Source organism: Acipenser ruthenus, chromosome 11 (assembly GCF_902713425.1).
Source record: "Acipenser ruthenus chromosome 11, fAciRut3.2 maternal haplotype, whole genome shotgun sequence".
NCBI classification, from domain to species: Eukaryota; Metazoa; Chordata; class Actinopteri; order Acipenseriformes; family Acipenseridae; genus Acipenser; species Acipenser ruthenus.
In genome coordinates, this window is record NC_081199.1 from 38,057,495 (window position 1) to 38,082,062 (window position 24,568).

Consider the following 24,568-nt stretch of genomic DNA (forward strand, 5'->3'; position numbering starts at 1 on the left):
CTTTAGCGCAGTTCCTTAGACCCTTAATGATTTCACTAGAACCGTTACTGTCTTAAAGAATTATATCTGAAAAACAGAAGTTCATGTGGGGTTTCAATAGCCGAGCGATTCTAAAACCACCAGGCGCCCCATAATTCAAATGACTCCAAATAATGTTGTTCATAGACTGTACGAATTGTACTTTTTAGAAACCAAATAAAATATGTGTTCTAGAAAAGCCCCAAACAATCACATAATCATAGAACGCACAGGAACCATCACATAAAAGTGAGAATGGGAGCCGCCACTAAAACAGGTTATATATATGCAATAAACACATTGTTTGCAAAACGAAGGAGTATCAATCATATATCGATATCACATGACCCACAGCAGATAAATAAAGCAAAGGCCAGGTAGATCAAAGATGATTTAAGCAGAACGCAAAACAACTAGACATCGATAATGAGTCTTAAAACAATGGAAAAATAACAAGAAATCGCTTTATTTAAGACATGCAGATTGTATTAGTTAGTGCACGGCGCGGACCGGTATGTCTTGTAAAATGTTGTATTAATATGCATTATTTAAACACTGGTATAAGCGTGACTGTAAGTCGTCCACATGCTAACTGCCTTGTCGCCTTGTCTTGCACTGCTGCATCGCACTCACTTAAGATCGGAGCTGCCACCCTGTCTCCAGCCGAAGTCTAAATATCAGTGACTTGCTTGCTGGATTATGTCCACAAATTCGGGGCAGCCCCGGTGCAGAGGTCTTGTTAGGAAACCTGGGTTTTTAATTAGTGCCTGCCTGCAGCATTTGCAGTCCTTCGTTTGTAGTTAGCAAGTGTATGTTGGAGACGAGGGTCTGATGCTGATGCAGTGAAGATTGCGTTCATCGCTATCTCTTTGCTTGCTTGCTCTGCGGTGTGTTCTTTCTCTCTGTCCAGCTCCATCACGAGCTGGATGATTACACTTCTCGCTTTGGTGCTACATTTTTGGAGTTATTTTATTTTAACTGAAACTCATCATGACGACTGATTCATCAACGCCCGATCTGTCCACGGCTCCGAATCCCACTATCGTGGACCCCGCAGCGCAAAACGGACAGTGTGCACCCACAGACCAGCACCCACCCAAAAGAGGGACCCAGGGGGACCCTTTCAGCATGGACCGGGACCAAGAGATGAAAATCAGCGAAAGCATCCAATTCAGCGATGAAGTTGAAAACAGAGGTATGTTACTTGAAATAGATTAAATACACATTTAAAAAAAAGAAAATATATAATTTAAATAACTATAAATGGCTGTGATCGAGATTTAAATCGGTGGCAATGTGACATGATATTTATGGCGCCTGAAAGGTGGTTTAAATTATTTATTATTAGGACCAAGTGGAATGTATTATTTAAGGCTGGTGGACGAACTAGGCTGGTTAAATCGAACTGTTTATCAACTCTATCACTTCTCAGCTAAAGCATTTTAAGTGTTCCTTGTTTTTAAGGAACACAACAGTACGGCGAGAAGCAGTCTGCTGTATTGCACAGCTAGTTAAACATTCGGGTTAGAGAGGATCTGTGAAAAGAAGACTAATTAACATCTTGATCATTTTAATGTAATGATTTCTGGAATATGTCTTTAAAAAATGTTCAACAAGTCGTCTTTTTTATCTGTTGGGTTTTTTTCTGCAATTTCATATTTGATATCCCCCCTTTTTTAATATATGTCCCTGAATCTGAACAGTCTCAGAAAACTTTGGCACCAATACGATGAAAACAATGCTAACATGTTAAAGGCTAAGAACAATTGAATTGAGAAGCACTTAACAAGGTACATGAGAGTTAAATATATCAAGGACAGATCCTTGCTGTAATGGGAGTTTTCAATAGCCAGTTCCACCCCCCCATCAATGGCTGTGCAAGGTTTTTAAACTCTCAGCAGAATAAATTGAATATTCAAGTCAATTCTGAACGTGAGGGTTGTGAAGAGGCACCTCTTTGATGCCGTATGTTGTTACAATCAGAATTTCTGACATCCCCTTTTGTTTGCAGCTCTGGTTGCTATTGTAGCGATCTCGGTTAACGCAGGCAGGCGCATCGTACTGGGCAAAGCAATCCACAGACCTCTCGCACTAAAGCATATTGCCGATACCGCCGTACCCGAGAGTATATCGTGTTTTTGTCTTCGTGTGTGATTACGTCACCTACCAGCCCTGCTGCTGCCTACCCCTGTGCACGCTACAATATGTTTTCTGACGGCTTGCCGAATATTAGCAATGTTTCAAGAGAAACCTAAAATTCACAGAGACCCATTTTTGTTCATTGAGGAGAAAAAACAAAACAAAATTAAAACGTAATTATGATGTAATGTAACTGTTCGTACCCACAACTGTGTTGTTTATGTCTAGTTCTAGAATACTGTTTTCTTTACATTTTTGATTTAATATAATGTGACTGTAAACTAAAGCAAATCCTCTTAAGTGTGTACCTGGCTCCTACCATAAGTTCCAGATGAGCTTCACCAGATCAATCAATCAATCAATCAATCAATCAATCAATCAATCTTTATTTTATATAGCGCCTTTCATAGTGGACCACCATCACAAAGCGCTTTACAAGATGCAGTAACAAGAAAATCCATAATACTTTAAATACAGAGAAATGCATAATACATGACAGTAGCATTATACATGAAATAGTAACAACAACACAGCATCTAATAGAACAGGTGGGTCTTGAGAGATGATTTAAGAGCGACAGTGGGAGCATCACACACCAAAGCTGGGAGAGAGTTCCAAAGAGTCGGAGCCATGAAGCTGAATGAGCGTTCTCCAAGTGTGGTGCACTTTTTCTTGGGGATGACAAGCAGGCCAGAGTCAGAGGACCTCAGCTTGCAGGCAGGGACATAGCGGTTCAGCAAGTTGAGGAGGTACTCAGGACCTGTGTGATGAAGGGCATTGTAGGTGAGCAGGAGAGTTTTGAAAGTAATCCTGAACTTTACAGGTAGCCAGTGCAGCTGGGCATGGCGGGGGGTGATGTGATCACATTTTTTACATCTGGTAAGGATCCTGGCAGCGACATTCTGAACTAGCTGCAGTCGGTTTATGGTGCGTGCCAGAGTTGCAATAGTCAAGTCAAGAGGAGAGGGAAAGGTAGGGACGGACTTTGGAGATGTTTTGAAGATGGTAGAAGGAATGCTCAGCAGAAGGGAAGGGAGGGATGTCAGGATCACGTCTTCATAATGGGATTGCCTTTGCTTTACATGCTATTGCCCTAACCTTTAACTAGCCATTTGTCAGGTCTACGCTGTCAATGAATACAATAAACATATCTGTTATATTATATCATATTTAATCTACTTCACTTCCTAAATGGTATAAGTCCTGTTTTCTGTAAGCCAGCCCCTGAAGCAATATAAAGTGTAGTCTTGTTACAGTTGGAAACATTGGGACCACTATAACTGTTTTTATGTTGGGTTCTCTAGCAATGCAGAAATGAAAGGCATACTGCGCACCGGCATTACCCTGGTTATTCATTGCTGAGAGATACACATAGACAAGTCTACAGGGACTTGATGGGCTTGCATGTGCATATCTCTTTGTTAGCAAGCCTTGTCAAGAAAAACTAGTAAGTAAGGCTTCACTGATGTCTTATATCCAAATAAGGATGCATTTCTCCCCTACAGGGGATGAATCTACACTGGTACCATCTGTTTCTTTATGCCTGCTATTTATTATTGGACAAAGTCAAAATAAATCTGAGGTTATTTCCTTACTTCCCTTGAATTAAAATCCCACTGTTTTGCTGTATTAAGCCCCACATTTAGAAACCATTATAATCCACATTTATACCATTCTTATAAGAAAATCTATAAAGGAATGATAATCAAGGCTTTAAAATGCATTAAAATGCTTTAATATCTTATTAACACTAGCAACAATATAAGTGTTTTTTTATATATAATTTCTAACAAGACTGTCATTTTATTGCTGTATGTTTTACCATGGGATATTGGAAGATTTGTTTAGTTCTTAAGAAAGTCCTGAAAGAGGTCAAATAGCCAAACAGTTTGAAAGAGACAAAAATAATCAAAAGTGTTTGTTTTTAGATGTCTTGAGACCTAATTTGGTTGAAATTAGCTTTCATTTATTTATGATAATTAATCTTGATAAGTTTGTGAAATAAATTATATTGATCCATAATCTAAAAAAACACTAAACACCATTAAGTTATTGCTTGAAGGTTACTTGGAAATGGAAATATACTCAGCACAAGCAAATATGTCCAATCCAGCAATGTATACCCGCAAATGATAATGTTCATTAATCTATAAAAAGCCAGCGGGTCTTGGGGGAAAGCTTTGTTAAAACATTCTGCAACTGTGTGTGTCATTCATTCCTCTGCCATTATGAAGGTGTATACTAATATATATATATAGATAGATAGATAGATAGATAGATAGATAGATAGATAGATAAATAGACAAGAAAAGGCAATGTTGTCTTGATTTCAGTTTATTATTTGGAAGCAAATTTAAAACTTCATGAGATACTACCGAATGGCTAAAGCCAACAAGAGAGTGGGGTAGCTAATTGGCTGTGTTATCATTCTAGTTATGCACACTGTGGAGTGATGGGCTGCAGTAATTACTTCCGGGTTTATTGCTCTCGGCAGGTTTGCTTGAAAGCAGCACCCGGCTGAAGCCTCATGAAGCCCAGAGCTACCGGAAGAAGGCATTGTGGGTATCCTGGGCCTCCATCCTTGTCACAATAGCCCTGGCCGTGGCTGCTTTCAGTGAGTATATTGTTTTTAAATGGGTATCTTGTTTTCTAATAACACATTCAATCCAAAAAATGTATGGTAGTAGAACTGTTGACCAAAGATCAAAAAGGCAACCCCCGACAGTTTTAAAAGCTTCTTGATATTAATAGAGTTTTTAAAATCATGTTAAATCACATAAACTTCCAAATGATGTACTTTGGTTGGAGATGATACATGTGATGATTATGAAGATTGCTTTGTGCTGCACTGGAGACTGAAGCCAGGCAGTAGCAATGAGAGCTTCCTCTCCTTGATCCAAGAATGTCACCAACTTGCCCTGGAGGGACCACCCTTTTATGGGGTGATTGAGGAGGTCTGCCTCCATGTAAGCACACAATACTGCTATCAATTTACCAGCAGGGATGCCCAGAAGTAATTGTGCTGAATTTGATGGTGATTTTTGCTTTTTAAACTTGTTTTGTATTAACTCACTGTGCCACTAAGCCCTCGGGGCAGGAGTGTGTGTGTGTGTGTGTGTGTGTGTGTGTATATATATATATATATATATATATATGTATATATATATATACTGTATACATATTCATAGAACCTGTTCTACACTTATTCTCTTAGAAATTTGTAATGTTCTGGAGAATCGTTCTTATTTTCTAATCCTAGCTGCTTTTTAGTTTACCGTTCATCTGAGATGCTCCCTGCTTAGAGGAGAGTGTTTTCTTTTTCTTCTAACGATTTCTTATGCTGCCTCAAGAGGCATGTGGCTTGACTGTTTCATGAATTAGTGAAACAGAGCAATTAGTGTCAGCGAAGAAGCGAAGGTCAGGACGGGGAATATGAGCCTGGTGCAGTATAGAAGCCTGCTAGAGCTGCTAATCTGGCAAAAGAAGAGGGGTTTAATTAATATTGCTCAGGAATACCACAGAACCCCCTCATGACAGGGATTAAGAAAGCACAAGAGATGTCCTATGATCTCCATGTGTTCCCTTCAAATCCACAGACCTTTTTAACTGGGATCTGGAAAGATCCCTGTAACTATGGCTCACTGCACTAAAGCCTGGCTGTCAGAATGAGCACAAAGACATCACCATCACCATGTGTAGAAGTATTAAAGCTGTATTCAAGGTTTTTATGCAAAGGGAGCAGTTTAAAGATGGAGAGAAATCTTGAGCTGATATTAAAGAAAACCCTTGCTTAAATGTTTAGCCTAAACAGGTCTTTGCATCTTAATAATTCAATGTTTCAATGCATTTGTGAAACTTAACCCTTCTGAGGACTTAGAGCAAACTTTAACATGCAAATATCAAATAGGCTTTAGCATTCCTCTTACACGTGGTGGCATTTATCAGCTGTCTGGTTTACTCCTGGTGGCTGGCAGTGCAGCAAGAAACGGGCTAGCCTTTTTACTGCAGTATTCGTCCCCTGCATATACAGGTCACAGAAGAATACGCAAAGTATATATTTGTATGGCTTGAATAATTTGTAACATGTGCACAGTATATGATGCATACAGTGCTTATGATGCATATATTAGAAATGTGCCTTGCAGGGCCTTCGCAATGTTTTCTATTTTGCACGTGTGTGTCAATTCCAGCATGGATGTGAGATGAGAGGTTCAGAGTAAGTAGCCTCAAATGACACATTTTAACAGTTTACATTTTTATAATGTTTGCAATTACTGTTTTACTATTGCTACACTATTATTGGGGCTCTACATGAAAATTAAAATCTGGAAAACAAAAAAAAGGAAACTTATTAGATTAATGACTATAATGAAAGGTCCACCTTACAGCAACATTATATATTTTGGGATATTTCTGAGAATGCACATTAAGCCTTTTGTCAAAAGAGTGGAAGAACTGGCCTTCATGGTGCATCAATAACTAATGGAAGAGTGGCTTATTTCTACACTATAAAAATGTTTGCTGAGTGCTCTTCTTTAAAAGGTGCTTTTGCCTTACCTAACAGTAATGTAAGTAGTTCTCCTCCAGCTGGTCCACACAGGATGCCCAGGGGGTCGCCAGGAAATTCAAGAGACAGAAATATTTAATAAACTAAGAAACGTCCTGTCAATATTGTGACATGCCTTGTGATACTTACAGAACATATGCTTTTATTGCAGTTCAGTTTTTCTTTCTTGTTTGTCATTGGCATTTTCCTCACTTTTCAGCTGAGGGGACCGATTCAAAATAATTTTTAAGACTGGGTTCCTCAAACAAAAAGATTTGTGAACCTCTGAGGTACTTTACAGTAACCTATCATGACAGTTGAAATAACAGTGAACAATAAAAATATCACACATATAGGTACTGGTTGTACAATATATAAAACACATTTTTCCCTCAGTTATCCCTCATTCCCAATTGTTGGCAAGCCGGTTTTAAGCAGTCCCTGAAGAACTATTTTTGGGGAACGTCAGTGAACTAGGCAACATGGTTTGTTTCGTGGTGTAGTACAGTAACAGTACGCACAAGTTAAAACTGTGAGCTGCTGTCTGCTGTTGCTGCCTTGCCATGTTGTCTTTGTAAATGAGAATGTTCTGAAATAATTAGCTGAAATTGAATACCAGAATGTGCTTTATAAGATGGTACTGTAGTTTTCTACAGGTATAAGTATTTTAAAAGTAAACAGTATAATATTTATAAGTGGTTGTACCCTTATTGTACATACTACATTTTCTGAGGTTATAAACCAATAACATTGACTCGTATTTGACTTTGAATTGATGAAATGATTGTACGATCCCTTAAAGTTTATAATAGAAAACTTGCACAGTTGCACAGTTTTTTTCTTTTGGTTTTCACGGTATACTATGCATTTACCTCACTTTACCATGTTATTTAATATGTTTTACCATACATCTCTGGGCTTTAAAATGCTTACCCATGCTTTCCTATGCTTTCGCTATGCTTTAATACCCTTTGCACTGCTTTTACAATGGACCATTTTTATAAGAGACACTGCAGCTTTATGAAGTTTTGTTCAGACATCTGTCCAAATGACCTTTCATTGGAATCACAGGATCTGAATGCTGTAAGTGTTCTTCATAAGACCACATGGAAAGCAGATCCTGCCAGTACTATAGGATGTGCAGCAGTGAGGAGGGATTTTGGCTGCTTTCCTTTGCAGACTTCTTTCCCAGCCAGGCTGTAGGAAGGTAAAAAAGAGAACAATGAATCCAATAATGTGTTTGTTGGCATGATATCCTTCTTTGAGTATTACTGCATTATTTATTCATGCCGTGTCTTCTGGTTTTGATTATAACCACTCCACTTACTTTATTATGAGCTCTAAACCTTGACTGAGTTGACAGAAATGTTGAGTTTGGAATCTGCCCTTTCAAGAAATACCCTTTATTTTGATCCTTAGCCCTGCCTAAAGGCCACTGTTTATTGATTGTTATTTATTATTATAACAACTACATACGATAAACATAAGTTCACCTATTTGTTTTGTTAACCTGAACAAATCTGAGAGAGAATACACAATGTTTCTATTATTTTCTATTAGAAAAAACAAAATAAACTGTTTTATTTACTATTTATTTTATTGGAGGGTGGGTGTTTACTAAACAGCAGGAGTCCTGGCATATTAACACGGGTTTAAATAACATGTCAAACAACCCACAACCATTATAAAAAATAATGAGATCTGCTGTTATCTGTAGTACCTTTTATGATCTGTGCTTTGTACCCAAGGGGCCTACGTTGTATCATTTTCCAGGATACATTATTTGTTATAGGAAACTTCTGCAGACCTGTGGCTCTGATTCTACTGGATATCTTATACTGTACAGCAGTGAACAAAATGAGCACTTTTTCAACAAATTGTCGAGCTGGTTAATGACTTTAAAACTGGGTAACATGATTTCATTTGTAGCGCCACTTAAGACAAAACAACTGGCCTCGCATTGTTTTACTGCGTGTTTCTTGGTAGAGCAGGCTCTGTGGAGAGCTGGTGCTGTAGCTGGGCACAGCCAGCTCGAGACTCAAACACAGTTTCCAGTTTTTAATTATTTTCCAGACTGGCTTTGCCTGAGGCACTAAGTATGAATATTGTATTTTGTTTATAAATAGAACTCTTGGAGTCTGGAATTTGCCCACATTGCACATTTGAAATCCTCTCTGTGGTAAAACAAAAACATTTTTCTGGCTGGTGTTGGACATTAAGTGTACCCCTGCAACTGCGAAGGTATGGAAGAGTTGATCTTCCTGGTATATCCATAACATGTGTGGTTATGAAATGTGCACTCATTTTAAAAGAGACTTTCAGCCGATACATTTATCAAATAACTTATTTCAGTGTTACTAGAAATTCTACCATTCTGCCAGGTGCTGTGTCCACGGTTAGCACATTTTAAATACATTTTTTGTATCTAATTTAAACTGATTTATAAGACAGAGCTTCAGATGCAGAGTTGCCAAGGTCAGAACATGGGAATGAATGAGAGTTGAAATAAAGCACAGTGAGATTTGTGAATATTTCAGTAAGATGCACTGTAATTCCCTTTCTTTTGAGAGTGAGGCTGCTGAAATTGTCACTCTAAACGAGTGACTTGACAGGTCTGCAGTGGTGAACTTTTTGTGATAAAGGCGAAAGCTTTGATTTAGTTTTTGTTATCTTTTTTATGGGCTTTCTAATCTGAAGTATTTTTAACTTTAGTTGCGTGTATACATTGCAAACGGGTTATTATTTTCACATCCTGTAACATATGTTCCCGAGGCACAGTCTCAGCAGCAGTTCCCTCTCTGGGATACATTGCTTGCTCTGTCTCAGAAGGAATCAGTCCTGGTTTGCTTGCCGCTCATCTTGCAGAAGATTAATGGGACCAAGCAGGCATCCCTGGTATCCAGGCCAGCTAGTCTAACTAAACTAAACATGCATTTCAAGCAAGCACAGAGAGGCCTAACTTCATCATTTGGCACAATCACTTTAGCACTTGCTGTTTTTATTTATTTTTAGTTTCTGAGCAGTTTGACATTTGACCTTTTGTCTGGGAAGCAATACTTATCCAACATATCCTCATGATCTGCTGTGTCTTTGGCATGTGATTTTGTTCATCAGCTCGTTCATAATCGGAACAGAGTGAGATGAAGTTGTTTGTTCTCTTTTACTTTTAACTCATTTATGATTCGCTGATATATTCAACAAACATTTCTTTTCTTTATGAGGATTTTATAAAACATTTTAGTTCTGGTGTAAGGTAATCGCTATGGATACAGTCCTGGTCAATTGTTTTGTGAGCATAGGGAGAACAAAACCACATATGGTTTCTTGTTTTAACAACAAAATGTTAAATAAAACCCACATGTTGTTATAGACTGGTACAGCAACTTAAGCATTTTCAATCTATAATCATAACTTTTCATAAATTTTAAGAAGTTGTATTGAACTGGAGTCATCTCTGAAGGTACATTCTATAAAACTGTCCCCAGTTCTCTGTACTCTTCACCTTTGACATACCAGGTGTTTCAAGATCATTTTCTTTAAACCTGTGTCTTCTAGCAGCCATGTACAGTATCAGTCTGACAACAGCAAAGAAGATGTTTTATCTAAATGAAGGATTGTTTCTTCTAGTCCTGAAACAGTTCAAACAAACCTCCTGCTATTACAGTAAGCGAATAGGCCAGTTACTGACTTGCTTTCAGTAACGTTCTTTCTTTTCACCAAGAAATGTGAGCTGGTGGTCTATCATCAGTTTCAGCATGTACCGTACTGTCTTTGGCTTGAGGGAAAGTTGAAACAGTGGCAATTTTGATTGAATTATGGCTATTTTTACATTTCATTTGGTCCCCTGTTATGAGTGGGCCATATAAGAGGCTTTACTCAGGGTGTGATGGACATTTATTGGGAATTTGGTCTGGAAGTAAAAACGTAATCCTAGTTTAAAAATTGCAATGGCGATAAAACAATATTGCCACAATCCATCTCTGTCTATAGGCTGTTATAACCCATCATTCCATTGGCAGGTTGGTTTGGATACAGTAAAGGGGGAAGAAGACATATATTTTTTATCTGTTCTTCAGAAATCTTTCCCTGTCATCAGTATCTGTCATTGGAAGACTTCTTAATTTCACCTTTACTGCAGTCAAGAGACCAATTCAAACATAATGAATACTACATTTTAAATTATACGTTGGAGTGCAGATCCTTTTGCACATCACATTTGTCACTTGTAAGACTTTGTTATTAGAAACACTTCTGAGACGCCTTTCTGGTAATATATGCATTCACAAAGTTAAAGTTTTACCACAGGAGGGGGGGGGGGACGGACCATAATAGATGTGTATTCCCAGGGGGTGTCAAATTCAAATACATACACACCTGGTTTATTACGATTAGTGATTCACGAAACATTTAAACAACACTCAACAATAGTGTAACAGCCACTACATTTATTCAGGATGTTATTTGTTTGCTTTGTTAAATTGTTTTTGTTTTTTGTACATTCTGTATTGCCTTCTAATGGAGAGCCCCATTTTAGAAATGCACAATTATTTAGAGTTAGCCTGTAGAACAAGATGATAGCTGATAGCACGATTTTCTTTTGTAAGTTTATATTTCCTGAATTTCAGTAAACATACTAAGCCAAAACTCAATTTTAGCTTAAGGTGTGATGTAGGCAACACCTTCAGAAGTGGTGAGGATAACAGCACATAACTCAGAGTATACTAAATATAAATTCTCAAGATACCAACAACTTCACAAGAACCAATTAACACCTACACAGTGACATCTTGTCTGGTTCAAAACAGCAAATCAGACTGCATTCATTTGAAGTTTAATGCATAGTATGCCAACCCTAGATAATGCTTAATTATGTTTTAGGAACAGCGTGGAATTGTGCCCAATTAAAATGACATCTACTTGTGTGCAAATTGTTGCTGAGGAATAGTGTTTATGCATTTATTTCAGATTTCTTGAAATTCACCTGTGCAGAATAAATAGGATTAAAGACAATTTTTGCATTGACAAATTCAACCAGGAATGAATTGATCAAAAAGAGAAATTAAATAATAAAAAATGAATAATTCAATCAAAATACTCCAAGCTATATGATGAAGGGCATCAACATTACAAAGATAAATTCAGGAAGTTTCTTTTTTTGTACTACTATGATTGTTGTTGATTGAATGTTTAGCTATTTTAGGAATTATAAATTAGGAGAACATCAAGGTGTGCATTGCTGAGAAAAGCCACATACCTTATTGTGCTCATAATAATACACCTATGATTATGGTTTGAGATTAACACAGGCATGTTCTTCTCCTATTCTGTCATAAAGGGGTGGAGGGGTATTTAGAGAAAGCTTCTTAAGGATCTGGAATCAAATCTCCAGATCCACTGTGCTCATCTATCTTTATTTTTCACTGAGAAAACGGATGGTCATTAGAATTTGCTGTTTCCCGTGTGAGGCTATATTTAAAAAAAAAAAAATTCTATTACAGTTCCAGCATCAATCAATGTCTCCAGTATTTCTTAAAACAAAATAATAATTTCTTCTCAAAACATGAACATTTTCACATAGGATGTGTCTGTGTACTAAGATGGCGAGCAGTACAGCACCTTTCAGCTTGAGAATTGACTCTTGACTCTGGCACAGCCGATTCTTTATTTTTCTAGTACATTATGAAAAGTACCAAAAATAGAACGTTTATTCTGCTCTCTACAAAGCTTTAAAAATAAAGCATTAAAAAAAAACTTTAATCCAATCATTTTAAAATGTTCTTTAAGGGGGAACTTGTGACTTGCTTGCTGTGTGCTCAAACCACTGCTTTACTTGTGCTTTCAACAGTTCAATAAAAAAAAAAAAAAAAATTTGATCTCAAAACAGTAACTTAACTACAGTGCTGTTACTGGCAATTGAGTATCAATGGATTGTAAATATCCTACATTGCTTATTTAGCAACTCTGTGATAGAACATCGTTGCCAGTGGGAGCATAGGAAAATCAGCTCAAGCAGGAATGATTTCTGGCTTTTGTTGATAATACAGTAGTCGATATTCAGTTGTGTTCCTCTTAAGAGGAGACACACCATAGACGCTTGCAGCAGTCTTTTTAACACCATGGAAGCCTTTTTAAAGCTTTAAGGCAAGATTTCATGAAGCTATTTGGAATGGCATCACAAACTATAACTGTACTAACTACTTCACGGCTTAGTGTGTGCAGCTCTCGAGAAAGTGCAAGGAAAGTTTGACGTACTCCTTGTGTAACTCTCTGGAACTAAGCTTACACATGAGGGCAGCCGTGACCGATTTATAACAAGCAGAACAATAGGCATTGTCTTCATTAATAATCCTTGAGTCCCTCTCACCCAAGTTACAGTTTGCTCTGTTATGTTATATTGCACTCTGAATGCTTGAAGCGAAAGTTATTTACAGACGTTTGGAACTATAAACTTGGCATGGTAATAATAAATGTAATATTGTGAAATAATCTCCTTTTCACAGCCCAGTTATTGTTTAGAATGATATATTCATACTATCCATTCAATATAGTTAAAAATAAAGTCAAGCCCAAAATGACTAATACATTTTGGGGTAAATGGGACATTAGTGCTGAAAAGATGTGGTATTTAGAGCTTTAGAGATAAAAAAAAAAAATATATGTCTCTACAGGTTAATATTTCTATCTGGTTAATATTTCATTTAGATGTGGTGGTTGTAAAGAGTCGTCACTATACAAACAGTAAAAAAACAACACATTTTATTACCACCGGTACTGTACCCTCCTTTTAGATTGAACCTGTAGTAAAAATACAAATGTAGCTGTGTATCTAGATATATCATTCAAGATCTAAAAGAAAGACAGTAAATCTTTATTATATCTTTATCGAGTTGTGGTTTATGGGCTCACTAACGTTAAGGCAAAGGTCGTTAGCGGCTGATTGCCGGGCGCTAGGTTGGCACTCTACCCTGTGAGCTGATTTTGGTACCTCATGTTTATGCCTGCTTTATGCGGCTTGTTTGCTAAGTGTGTAGAAAAGGGTGACCTGCATTTCCAGTGCTGAGCTTTGGGGCCAGAGTTACTTATTAGTGTGTAGCTATGCATATAAATCAGGCCGCTTTGTGTAAACCATAGAAACAGATTTACTTATTAATGAATTCAAAGTAACTTTCACAGGATAACTCCTTAGAGAGCTTGCAGGCTTGTTTGGGGCTAGGAAATAAATTAGAGCAGGGAAATTGGGGGCAACACTCTTCCTATTCTTAGATGGATTTTGGGGAAATATTTACCAACAGAAAATCAGATTGAACCTTTTTTCTGTGCTGCTTTTAAGTAACCTCCAGTGTCAAATAAATGCTATGTAGTAATATAAAAAAAAAGGTTTTGGGCAAATGTATTTCTTAATGTCTTCTTTGAGAAAGACTTCAGGTCTTCCTGTTTCTGTATGTAAATACACACTGGGTCCCTGAGCGGCATTTTCAAATGACAGTCTCCCTTTTACAATGGCCATTAAATATTGCACTCCTTGCCAGACAATAATAGATAGACCAGGTTCAGAATTAGTCACTTTAATGTATCACCCAGAAGCAAGTGTGTTTCCTGTTTGAACAAAAATCAACCAGCAACACCCAGGTGGGAAAAAAAGAACCTTAGTCCACGATTAACAAAACAAACACTAGGGTCCACTAGGGTCGGAAATGTAATTCTACATTTATAGTATATATATAACTTCAGGGGACAAGACTATAGTTAGGTTTCTTTTTTTAAATTTAGTAGTCGCCAATTGATTTTTACCCCATTTTTCTCCCAATTTGAAATGGCCAATTGCATTATTTTAGGCTCAGCTCACTGCTACCACCCCCACGCTGACTCGGGAGTGGTGAAGATGAACACACACTGTCCTCCATAATGTGTGCCGTCAGTACCTCCAGGCTATAGAGCGCATCCTGTGCTCCATGCGGAGCGCCTTTACCGGATGCATCACTCGGGCGCCCTCTAGTTAGGTTTCTTTAATGTCATAAAAATGGGGCTTTAAGATGATGGGTTCAGTGTGAGTAACACAAACAGTTCATAGTGCTGATATATATATAGCTGCAACATTCCGTTCCTGTGCCTCTCGGGTGTTTGTTGATAAGATTGTGGACAGATTTGTTTTCAGTGGTGTCTGTAGAACAGTGGTGAGATTCTAATTGAGGCCTTTGGATGCAACTGCATATTAAACGTGTTCTTCAGAAGCTGGGGGTCTTAGTGTAGTCAGCCACAGCTTGTGGCCGTCCCACCTGCACTGCCGCCATGGCGATAATGGAACCCAGTTGGCAGCCACTGCTAGGAGATTGCTAACACCTTGTAGCACGTCTGACAGCACTGCTGAACTAGCATTAGAATATTTTTCCTCAGTTTGCAGGTTTAATTTAGAAAAGATTTGTGACAGACGTACAGTACAGGAGCTCATAGCTATATACAATTCTCTGGATTAGAGCGCTATAAAGGTTGAACTATAACAATTTGAGAACTAAGGGAGATTGGGATGATGTTGTCAACACAATGATCAAAGGAAGAAACTTAGGTAGCCCTTACCCTAGCATTACATTTAAATATGTGTATAATTCCAAATATACAAAAACTATAATTAGTATTACATAATATTATTATTGCTAGTAGCAAATCATAAAATACTCCCAAAAACATGTGTTTTCTTTAGCACAGTTGGTGTTTGTTTTATTTTTCTGTCTTTTTTAAAAGCCACTATAAGGGTAGGGACTCCACAATAGAGAAAAACTAAAACAGTAAGCAGCACAGATCTGCCATGTTAGCTTATTGCTGCATTGACATCATGTTCACAACTGTGCATACTCTGTAACACAGGGATCAGAAATCAGTGTTGATGGATTCAATTTACACAGCAGAACAGGCCAGCTTTAGCTACTGGTACTGGCAATTTATTCTGACCTTTACAAGCAGGATAATACTAATTGATTATGAAGCTCAACATGAGAGATGGTTGCATTAACTGAGCTTGCAGTTCTCTGTCACTTATAAAAATATGGTATTTATGTCTGTTTCCCTTTAATTTTTGTTTTTATTTACATTTTCTTCAAAGCATATCACTGGTCAATTACAGTAACTGGGTCATTTGCAAATAGAAAATTGAAGATGTAACAGTGAGTATGTTTGCAAACACAAGTGAAGAAGTCTTTAAGCATGCTGGTTGTTCACAAGTTGCTTGCTTTGTTCCCTTTGTGCTGACATGCTGTGGAGTTTATCTGGGTTTTGGCAGATCCCATGGGCCGGTACAGCCAGAGAAAGTGAGTGTTTGATTGAGTGCCAGCAGACAGTAGTTGAGAGAGTGTTACTTGATAAGCAGCTTTGCCAGCCAGAGCACGTAATAAACAAATTCCCTGTGGACACACCAACAGGAGAGAGAGAGGGAGCACTGAGATTCAATTGTCACCACTTCTCCAGGACTGCTGGCCCTCGACAGAGGAGTCTGCCTACTCAATGTTGGACAGATTCTGAAAACCGAGAAGCAATGTACCTCTGCGTACGTAAAGGCAGAGTAAAAACACCTACAAAGTTAAGAAACACAAAAACTATGTCATGCCTACACCATAAAATTAATCAATTATTACTAGACTTGAGGTAAAACGCATGAGAAACTAAGTGCAGCATGGAATTAAAGAAATGTTGTGGAAACAATGTGTCATGGTATTTAAAGAGTGATACTGGCAGGCCAGCACAGTGTCAGTGTCATGAGAACACGGTATTAGTAGAAAAAAGTTTCAGATCATACCTTCATCCATAGACCTTATCATTTCTGAAGGTATGGATGAATAACTACAGTAGACATGCATTTCTGTGGTCTGGATGTTGACAGGTGAGCAGTGTACCAGTGGGGTCACGCTGTAGAACATACGTCTGTCTCCCTGTCAAATAAGGCATCACAGCGAAAAGGTAACCGAGGGGGATCTTGCATGCTTGGATACAAAGAAATCACCCAAACGAGTCCATAACATAACATGCCTAGACCTTTTGGGTGTTGAGTGGATCTTGCAATGCTGTAGGGCCAATGTATCATCCATTGAAGCACTCAAACCATAAAACATGACTAACACAGCTAAAAGTATTAGCTGAATATGTGTCTACTTTTACCTCAGTTATGATCCTGTGTTTAAAAATATAACTTTTAGAGAAGAATGATGAAAACTGGAGAGAGAATGATATTAAAAAAAATGGAATGCAAGGACAAAGGGTGACTACAGCTATGAGACTCACAGCTCTAAATGTTACATATTCTATGCATTAAAATTGCCTGATGTTGCCAAATTGCTTTGCAAAGAAACACTATCAGTTACAGTAGCAGCCTCATAAGGCCAGGCAGGTGTAGCTTTTATTTGTTATCCAAAGAAAATGATGTATCTTTGGCCCTCAGAATGGGAAAACTGAGTCTTGTGAGGCTTTAACAAATGGAAGGAGGTGAGAGCTGCACTTGCTGTTTTTATGACCTCAATAAATCATCTTGTATTTGTGGGTATAAGGTAACTGAAGCTCCAGACTCTGAAATAACATTTCCATGGAACCGATTGAACAAGCTGAGCAAGCTGTGGTCATTTAAGTTGAAAGTTATTAAAACTGTACATACTTGGACAGTGAAACAAAATGTATTGAGATATCGGTATACAGAACACCCTGAAGGTTTAGAGGGCTATTAAAATCGTCTCAAGATAACACAATTTTAACGTGCTTATTAATCTAGGGTAATGAACTTAAACATACAGCATTAGAGCAAGTATACTTGCCGCAGGCTTAGATAATTATTTTTTCAGGAAACTTTAAAGGCCTTTAACTACGCATGAACATTGCCTAATATGAGGTATTTCTTCTAATTGAAGAACTTGATTTTTCTGCAGTAAATGGTTGTTTCATTATCATAGCCAATGCATTTTTTTCACATACTAGATATGTGTTTTACAGATTGAAAAACAGAAACTCCTTGCTGAATGTACTGTACCATTCCGAGATCTTGAGTGTCCTTAAAAAAAAAAAAATTAAATCATTGTTTAGTCTGTTTATAGTTGGAGATAGAGATGGCTTTTTGCTAGTTTCATTTAAAAGCTAAACCATATCAACATCACCATTTCCATAAGTGTTTATGTAAGACATTGATTTTTTTTAAGCCTGTCAGAAAGTCTCAGCCCAAGAGAGGCATTGTGGTCTTGCATTCACAGCCTCGTCTTCTGGTGGCCTAGCAAACCTAGCTGTAAAACTGATAGGAAACAAAATAAGGCTGTTTAGCTAGGCTAACTATTAGTTTAAAGCCAGCTAGTTTAAATACTGTGTATCAATCCAGGATGGTTGTGCAGGGGTCATTGTGCAGTGCTGCAAAATATTAAAACATTTATTCTACAAATAACCACTTGTATTAAATATGCTTCCTGGAGAGCTTTGATTATTAAACATAACAGATTGCAGCTTAACAGCTGGGAAGTGATGTCAGAATTGTGCAGGTTTCAGTTCAAATGCAAACAAATGAAAAAGGAGTCTGTTGGGTGTTCTTAATGACCCTGGTATTAATCACTGGAAGAATGAGTTGTAATTAGAGAAGCACAGACACTGAATTAAAGAGCTGTACATGCTGTTTGTAACATTAGAGATGATTGCTTTCAACCCCCCAATGGAACAGGGTATCTGGGATTAGTTTCCAGTGTGAACAGAACAGGGAACAAAGCCGCTTTCACTGCTCAAGTGTGAAAACAGTAAAAATAAAAGCAATAGATAGCTCATTTACATATATATATATATATATATAATTAAAAAAATTATAATATACACACTTATGCACACTAATAGTGTAAATTGCAAGTAATACTTATGCTAGTAATAGAGTAAAAATATGTTTCACTATAAATTCTGAAAATGTTATTGCTTTAATATATATATATATATATATATATATATATATATATATATATATATATATATAATGATCTGAAAGCTTTGGGTACAAAATATATCAATAATAATAACAAAAAAAAATGAAATGTTATTTTTACTTCAATATTGTGTCATTGAAAGTCTTTCTAGTGCTTATGCCATTCCTAACTTCAGTATTTTTCTCATGTTTTCAGCAACACAAACACTTAGCCCTGATGAGCTATTACACCTTAATAACCACCACAGAAGCACTGCTATGTTGTTACCTTTCCAGACAGAGTGGCTGTCATCACAGTAATTTAGTGTAATGTTTTTTTAGGAAACACATTATCATCAATTCTGTAGAAGTTTAAAATGAATAGTTTAGCAGAATTACTGCAGTTATATTCCTGTTATGTATTTTTAGACATGTCATACATTGACTGATGTTTTACTGATCTGTGTTGCTCATTTACAGCAGTGTTTACATTTGTTTGTTTCATGGCCTTGTGCACCTGTGGGGTTAGTTTAATCTCTGTAACAAAATCATGAACTCTCTGCTCAGGAATGGAAACCTCAAAGTAAGTCCCGTGTTGTTTCTTAAGAAGACTTATTAAGTCGGAGAAAAGCTTATTATGTCCCAAGAAATCATGCAGAAATGAAAAATAGAATACTCATGCTACAGTTGAGATGTAATCTGTTTGTTAAAACATGCTTATTTCATTTTTCAATTGTGAAGATGGCATCTAATACTATGTTTTGCACCGCAATAACCTAAATAGCCATGGCAAGTGTTAGCAGCTTGTTGAGTCATTACCAGTTTTGTCATGACATTTTTTTTGTTACCTGATTAATACCTTATTGTGTGTGTTTCTGGCATTTTTTAATAGCAGAAACAAGCAGGAACCACAATAGCGAATAAGAACACATAGAGAATAACAGGGTAATAACCAGGAAAGGAACAAAATATTATGAACATGTCGATGATAGGAAGTTGCTGTTTAAGTGGCTGAGCTGGGTTTAATCTGTGCTCTTAGAGGTTTACTCTTAAACATGTAAGCTAATGCAACATCAGTGCCCTGAGTCACACTAACCCAATCAAGCAGACCCTATTGAAAGAAGCAGATCTCATTGCAGAGAGCTAGCACGATGCAGTATCAGCAGTTGGACTGGGGCTGGGACTTCTCTGTATTCTTCAAATAATTATGGTATTGAAGACATACAAACTTTGCCTAATGTGAACCATAATTAATAACATGTTTGGTGAGTAGATATAGTTGGCCATTATGTGGGGAAAATATACATAAACATGTCTCTTTATTATCTCAGTTTCTGTATTTGTTCACATAAACTACCCAAAATGCACTTGTGATTATTTGAATTAGCAGTCAGTCTTTGCAGCCTCTTTGCTTAAAAACACATACTGTACATCACACAGTCGATGAATTTGTGTTTTATTATATTCCATTGTTTATATTTGATGTTATACTTATTTTGTCTATCATTCATCTATCACTCAGTACCCAATTATTCATCTTGGTTCTTCAGCACTGACCCAGTGAGATAAAGAATGATAAATTATAGCAATGCTGGGACAAAGCTCTGGAGGCAAAGCAACATTTTCCTAATTGGTCTCCTGTATGACTTTTTCTCATTTTAATGAGGCTACAAAGCAAATCATGTGTTGCATTATCCAGGAGACTAATTAGACTGCACAGTTGCTCTACGATTTTCCGGAATCAAATGTACGCTTTACAGTAAACTCATTCGTTTGTAACATTACCAGTTGTTGGGTCTGTAATCCACTTAAACAAGGTCTCCAAACGCATTTCACCGACATGTGTTTGTTTTTAAAACTTCACATTTTCCAGAACTTTCCAATACAAGCCCCTACCACTGTATGGTGGTTGTAAGGGACAGGTTGTATTTAGACAAAAGGTACAGGAATTGTAACGTGCAAGAAATAATGTGCTTATGGATCTGTCGTTTCTTCTACTAGTGTACTTGGGATATCATGGACACCATGTATATACCTATGTCAGTAGTAGTAGCAGTAAATGGTTCTAGTGATTCCACATGTTCTTATTCATAAGCATGTGTTTAGCCTAAAAAATGTCTCCCTCGCTAGTATAAACAGCCCTTGTCCAAGGTCTTGGTGTTTATCTACTCGCAAAGGGTCATGTCCTCATACATTCAGCCAGCCCTAAAGTTATTGATCCATCATACAAACTGGAATATTGAAGCCAGGGTTTAAAGAAATGAACAGTTCATTATGGCCTCATGGATTGTGTTTCAGTAAAAGGGCTAACATTGATTCAGATGCTTGGCTTGTCAGATTTATCAGATGTCACTCTGAGCATGGAGTATTGTGCTGGTAAAGTAAGGATAAGCTTATCCAAAGTAAATAAATATATAAATGTGGAGCGTTTGTTGAACCCGAATAGAAAGAAAAATCTCATTGGTATTGAATTGTAAACAAATAGGAACAACATTTAAAAAAAGAAAAAGAAAAAAAAAAACGTAAATCACTGGTAATCTAAAAATAATTTATTCTCAAAGGTTATTCTGAAATGTCAAAAAATGCTTCTCCTCTCAGAGTCTTGATTCTTTCTTCAGCTATTTTCCACAATTATGAGGACAAAGATTAGATTTGTTTAGAGCGAAAACCATTGCACAAAAAATCTGCTACAGTAACAGTGCTAAAAAGAGTCTGTCTCAAATGAATGTTCAACATAATGACGTTTAGATAACCAGGATTAATATTACATGCACATCCTCCAGCACTTGTCAAATAAGAGTCAAGAGATAAAAAAAACAACGCTTAAAAATGACCTTGCCTGCTCAAAAAAAAAAATATCTCTCACTGTAAAAATCCCTATGGCCCTGTCCACACTATGCATTTTAGTAGTGATTTAAAACAATTTAAATTGTCTTAATACAGTTGCATCTACACTACAGTGTCTTTAGAACTATACTTTAGAACCGAACTCAAAAACACCTCCGGAGGCAGTCTCTAATGCGGTTTACTTGTACCATCAATGCTGTAATACCTGCCAAGTCCAGAATTCTATTACATTCACTTTATTTATAGATAGTCCAATGCAGTGATATGCAACTAAAAGTATATAATCGTATTGTACTGAAGGCTGAATCACTGTCAGTTGATAGCAGGCACATCAGATCTCATTGCACTGTGTGAAACTGTACCTGAACTGTTCAAAGCATGTAAAGGAATCTTTAAGCCAGGCTAAACTAAAACAGTACTACCTGTAATCTAGGGGCATAAAGCTCCTTCATTATTTTCCCAGGGACACTGTGTAACTGTAAATTATGTAGTGTGTATCTTCTCCTTTAGAAATAAATACATTTTGTTTATCCAGAGGATCCTGTCTAGCTTGCTAATACTGCACTTAAAGCAGTTTTCACAAGCCAAAACTGCCTCCCTGACATTAGATTGCTTTTTAATGGAATACATTATTGTAATCACTTGACTTTCAAAGTACTTCTATATACATAAAAAATAGATTGTAGAAAAAATAATTGGCAAAAAAATCTGACTTTACTGGTTCCCTGGGGAGATAGTGTAGTTCTGTGGATGGCTGCTTATTTAGAAAATAAAGCAGTGTAGCATTTCCCAGTGTAGTACACAACATTCTATATGCAGATAGCTCTCAGCTCCAAGGCAACACTGGGAGCTGGTAATTGGTTCTGGATATGGTAGCTCAATCTACTCTATGATACTAAAAGACTAATTAGTGCAATGTCACGTTATTATATTATTTATACTATCTAAAGCCATGGTTCTTAGATGTATAGATGTATATTCCAATGAGACCATTTCTAAATGTTTGCACAGATACAATGTTCTGAATATTCAGCATTCATAATTCAGTTAGGTTCAGGTTTGGTTTTGGTATCGTCCCTTCACTTCTTTTCAAATGCAGCTTTTAAAGAACACTCGTTGAATTTTTTATGGGGCCACATTTTCAAAGCGTTTACTCCAGTCTTTCAATAACTTTTTCAAAAGAGGTAAAACACCCTGTCATTTTACTAAACCAGAACCAAACCTCTAAGTGATACACCTCCTCAAGTGATTCACCTCCTCAAGTGATACACCTCCTCAATTGATACACCTCCTCAATTGATAGACCTCCTCAATTGATAGACCTCCTCAAGTGATACACCTCCTCAAGTGATACACCTCCTCAAGTGATTCACCTCTTCAAGTGATACACCTCCTCAAGTGATACACCTCCTCAAGTGATACACCTCCTCAATTGATACACCTCCTCAATTGATAGACCTCCTCAAGTGATTCACCTCTTCAAGTGATACACCTCCTCAAGTGATACACCTCCTCAAGTGATTCACCTCCTCAAGTGATTCACCTCTTCAAGTGATACACCTCCTCAAGTGATACACCTCCTCAATTGATTCACCTCCTCAGGTTCTTTCAAGCGTTCTCGAGGGGTTTTGGTTCTCAGCAACATGATTTATTTCTCCTTTCCAAAAATAAGACTTAATTCAAGAATGGAGAAAATGTCTTGAAAATATGGCCCATGGTGCTTTGGGACATATTTTCAAAGCATTTACTCCAGTCTTTAAATAACTCCAATTTTTGGAAAGGAGTAGTTTTGTGTTTCATTTTGTAACCATTAACATGATTATTTCACCTTTTAGAAAATAGGAGTTAATTAAAACCAATGGAGGAAACGCTTTCAAAATATGGCCCACTTGCATAGTATTAACATTCCCTTGACCTTTTATTTCTGACAGCGTAAAATAGCAATTAGCCTGGGAGGTCTGACACAGTTCTTGGTTGAATGTACTGTAACAGGTAGTGTTGTGTGATGTACTGTCGGGGGCTGTGTGGTTACTCATTTTCCACCACATTACAATAATGAGAAGCCGTGTAGAATGCAGATGTGTAGAAACTAGGAATGGTGACCAGTGAGAAGCAATGAAATCCAAACCAGTGGCACTGTGCTGTAGATCCACTATATTGTTCATGATAGATGAATAAAACAGCTGATTTTTATCAGGGTTACGGGATGAGCTGTCTGCATTTCCTCTGAACCTCCAAACTGGTTTGACTTTGGAGAAGCGTAGATGCATTGATATATTAATGTAACAACTGTGGACAGTGTCAGGAAAGTAATACATCTGGAGAAAAAAAATAAAATCTTCACAATTACATGCACTCACAATTCCACGCTATTCCTTGGCAAAAAACGAAACAAAACAATAATGTAGACATATTCTGCATCCTTTTCTTTTTTTAACGATTCTCTCTGTGAAAAAATGCAATATTGAAAACAGCAATATATATTGGCAATGAGTCAGAGCTCCAATAAACTTTGTTTATTAGGTGTTGTGTGCTTGTATATTGCATGTGTGACAGGTGGTAATAGTTAGTTAACTGAATTCTCACATCGACAGAGTCAGCCGTTCTGTAATTTAATTAATTTATACACTCTGTTCCTGCTACAACTGTTGAGGGATTAATTCACTGTTTGAGTGGCACTCCAGATTATGCTCTGAGAGCAGTTCAGATGGCTTTGTATAATACTAAATCCATACTGTATAAACAAATTTTTCTCCTTGTTTTCTTTTCCAGCTGTTTCCATTATGAGACACAGTGCTTCTGCGTTTGGATTTGCTGTAAGTAGTGCTGAATTAGCTGGTTTATTGCAGTATTAGTGTGACACTGAAGCCAAGGTCAGACCTTTTTACAGGGGATTACAGAGAATGGTCAATACAAGCTGTGGCTGTCCCTTTCACCACTTTGCAAAAGGAAGGAACAACAACACTATTAGTAGTAAATCCTGCAATCTAATTGGATAACAAACATTCCAAACTGTTCAGGTGTTTGGGCATTGTTACAGTTACTCGTCTCTGGATTAGCTGTTATACCTCTGGACTAGCTGTTATATCTCTGGACTAGCTGTTGAGTGTTTT

General features: G+C 37.2%; 1 protein-coding gene across 1 annotated transcript in view; it reads left to right on the top strand.

Annotated features, from left to right (window-relative positions):
* The first annotated feature begins 439 nt into the window (after positions 1 to 439).
* The window catches only part of LOC117426252 (transmembrane protein 163a-like), a 38,746-nt gene continuing 14,617 nt past the window's right edge, over positions 440 to 24,568 (top strand). Inside the window, exons 1-3 of the mRNA XM_034043658.3 lie at positions 440 to 1,213; positions 4,652 to 4,771; positions 24,228 to 24,271. Of these exons, the coding sequence (XP_033899549.1) occupies positions 1,009 to 1,213; positions 4,652 to 4,771; positions 24,228 to 24,271 (369 nt within the window). The 5' untranslated portion in view covers positions 440 to 1,008. The remainder of the gene's footprint in view (positions 1,214 to 4,651; positions 4,772 to 24,227; positions 24,272 to 24,568) is intronic.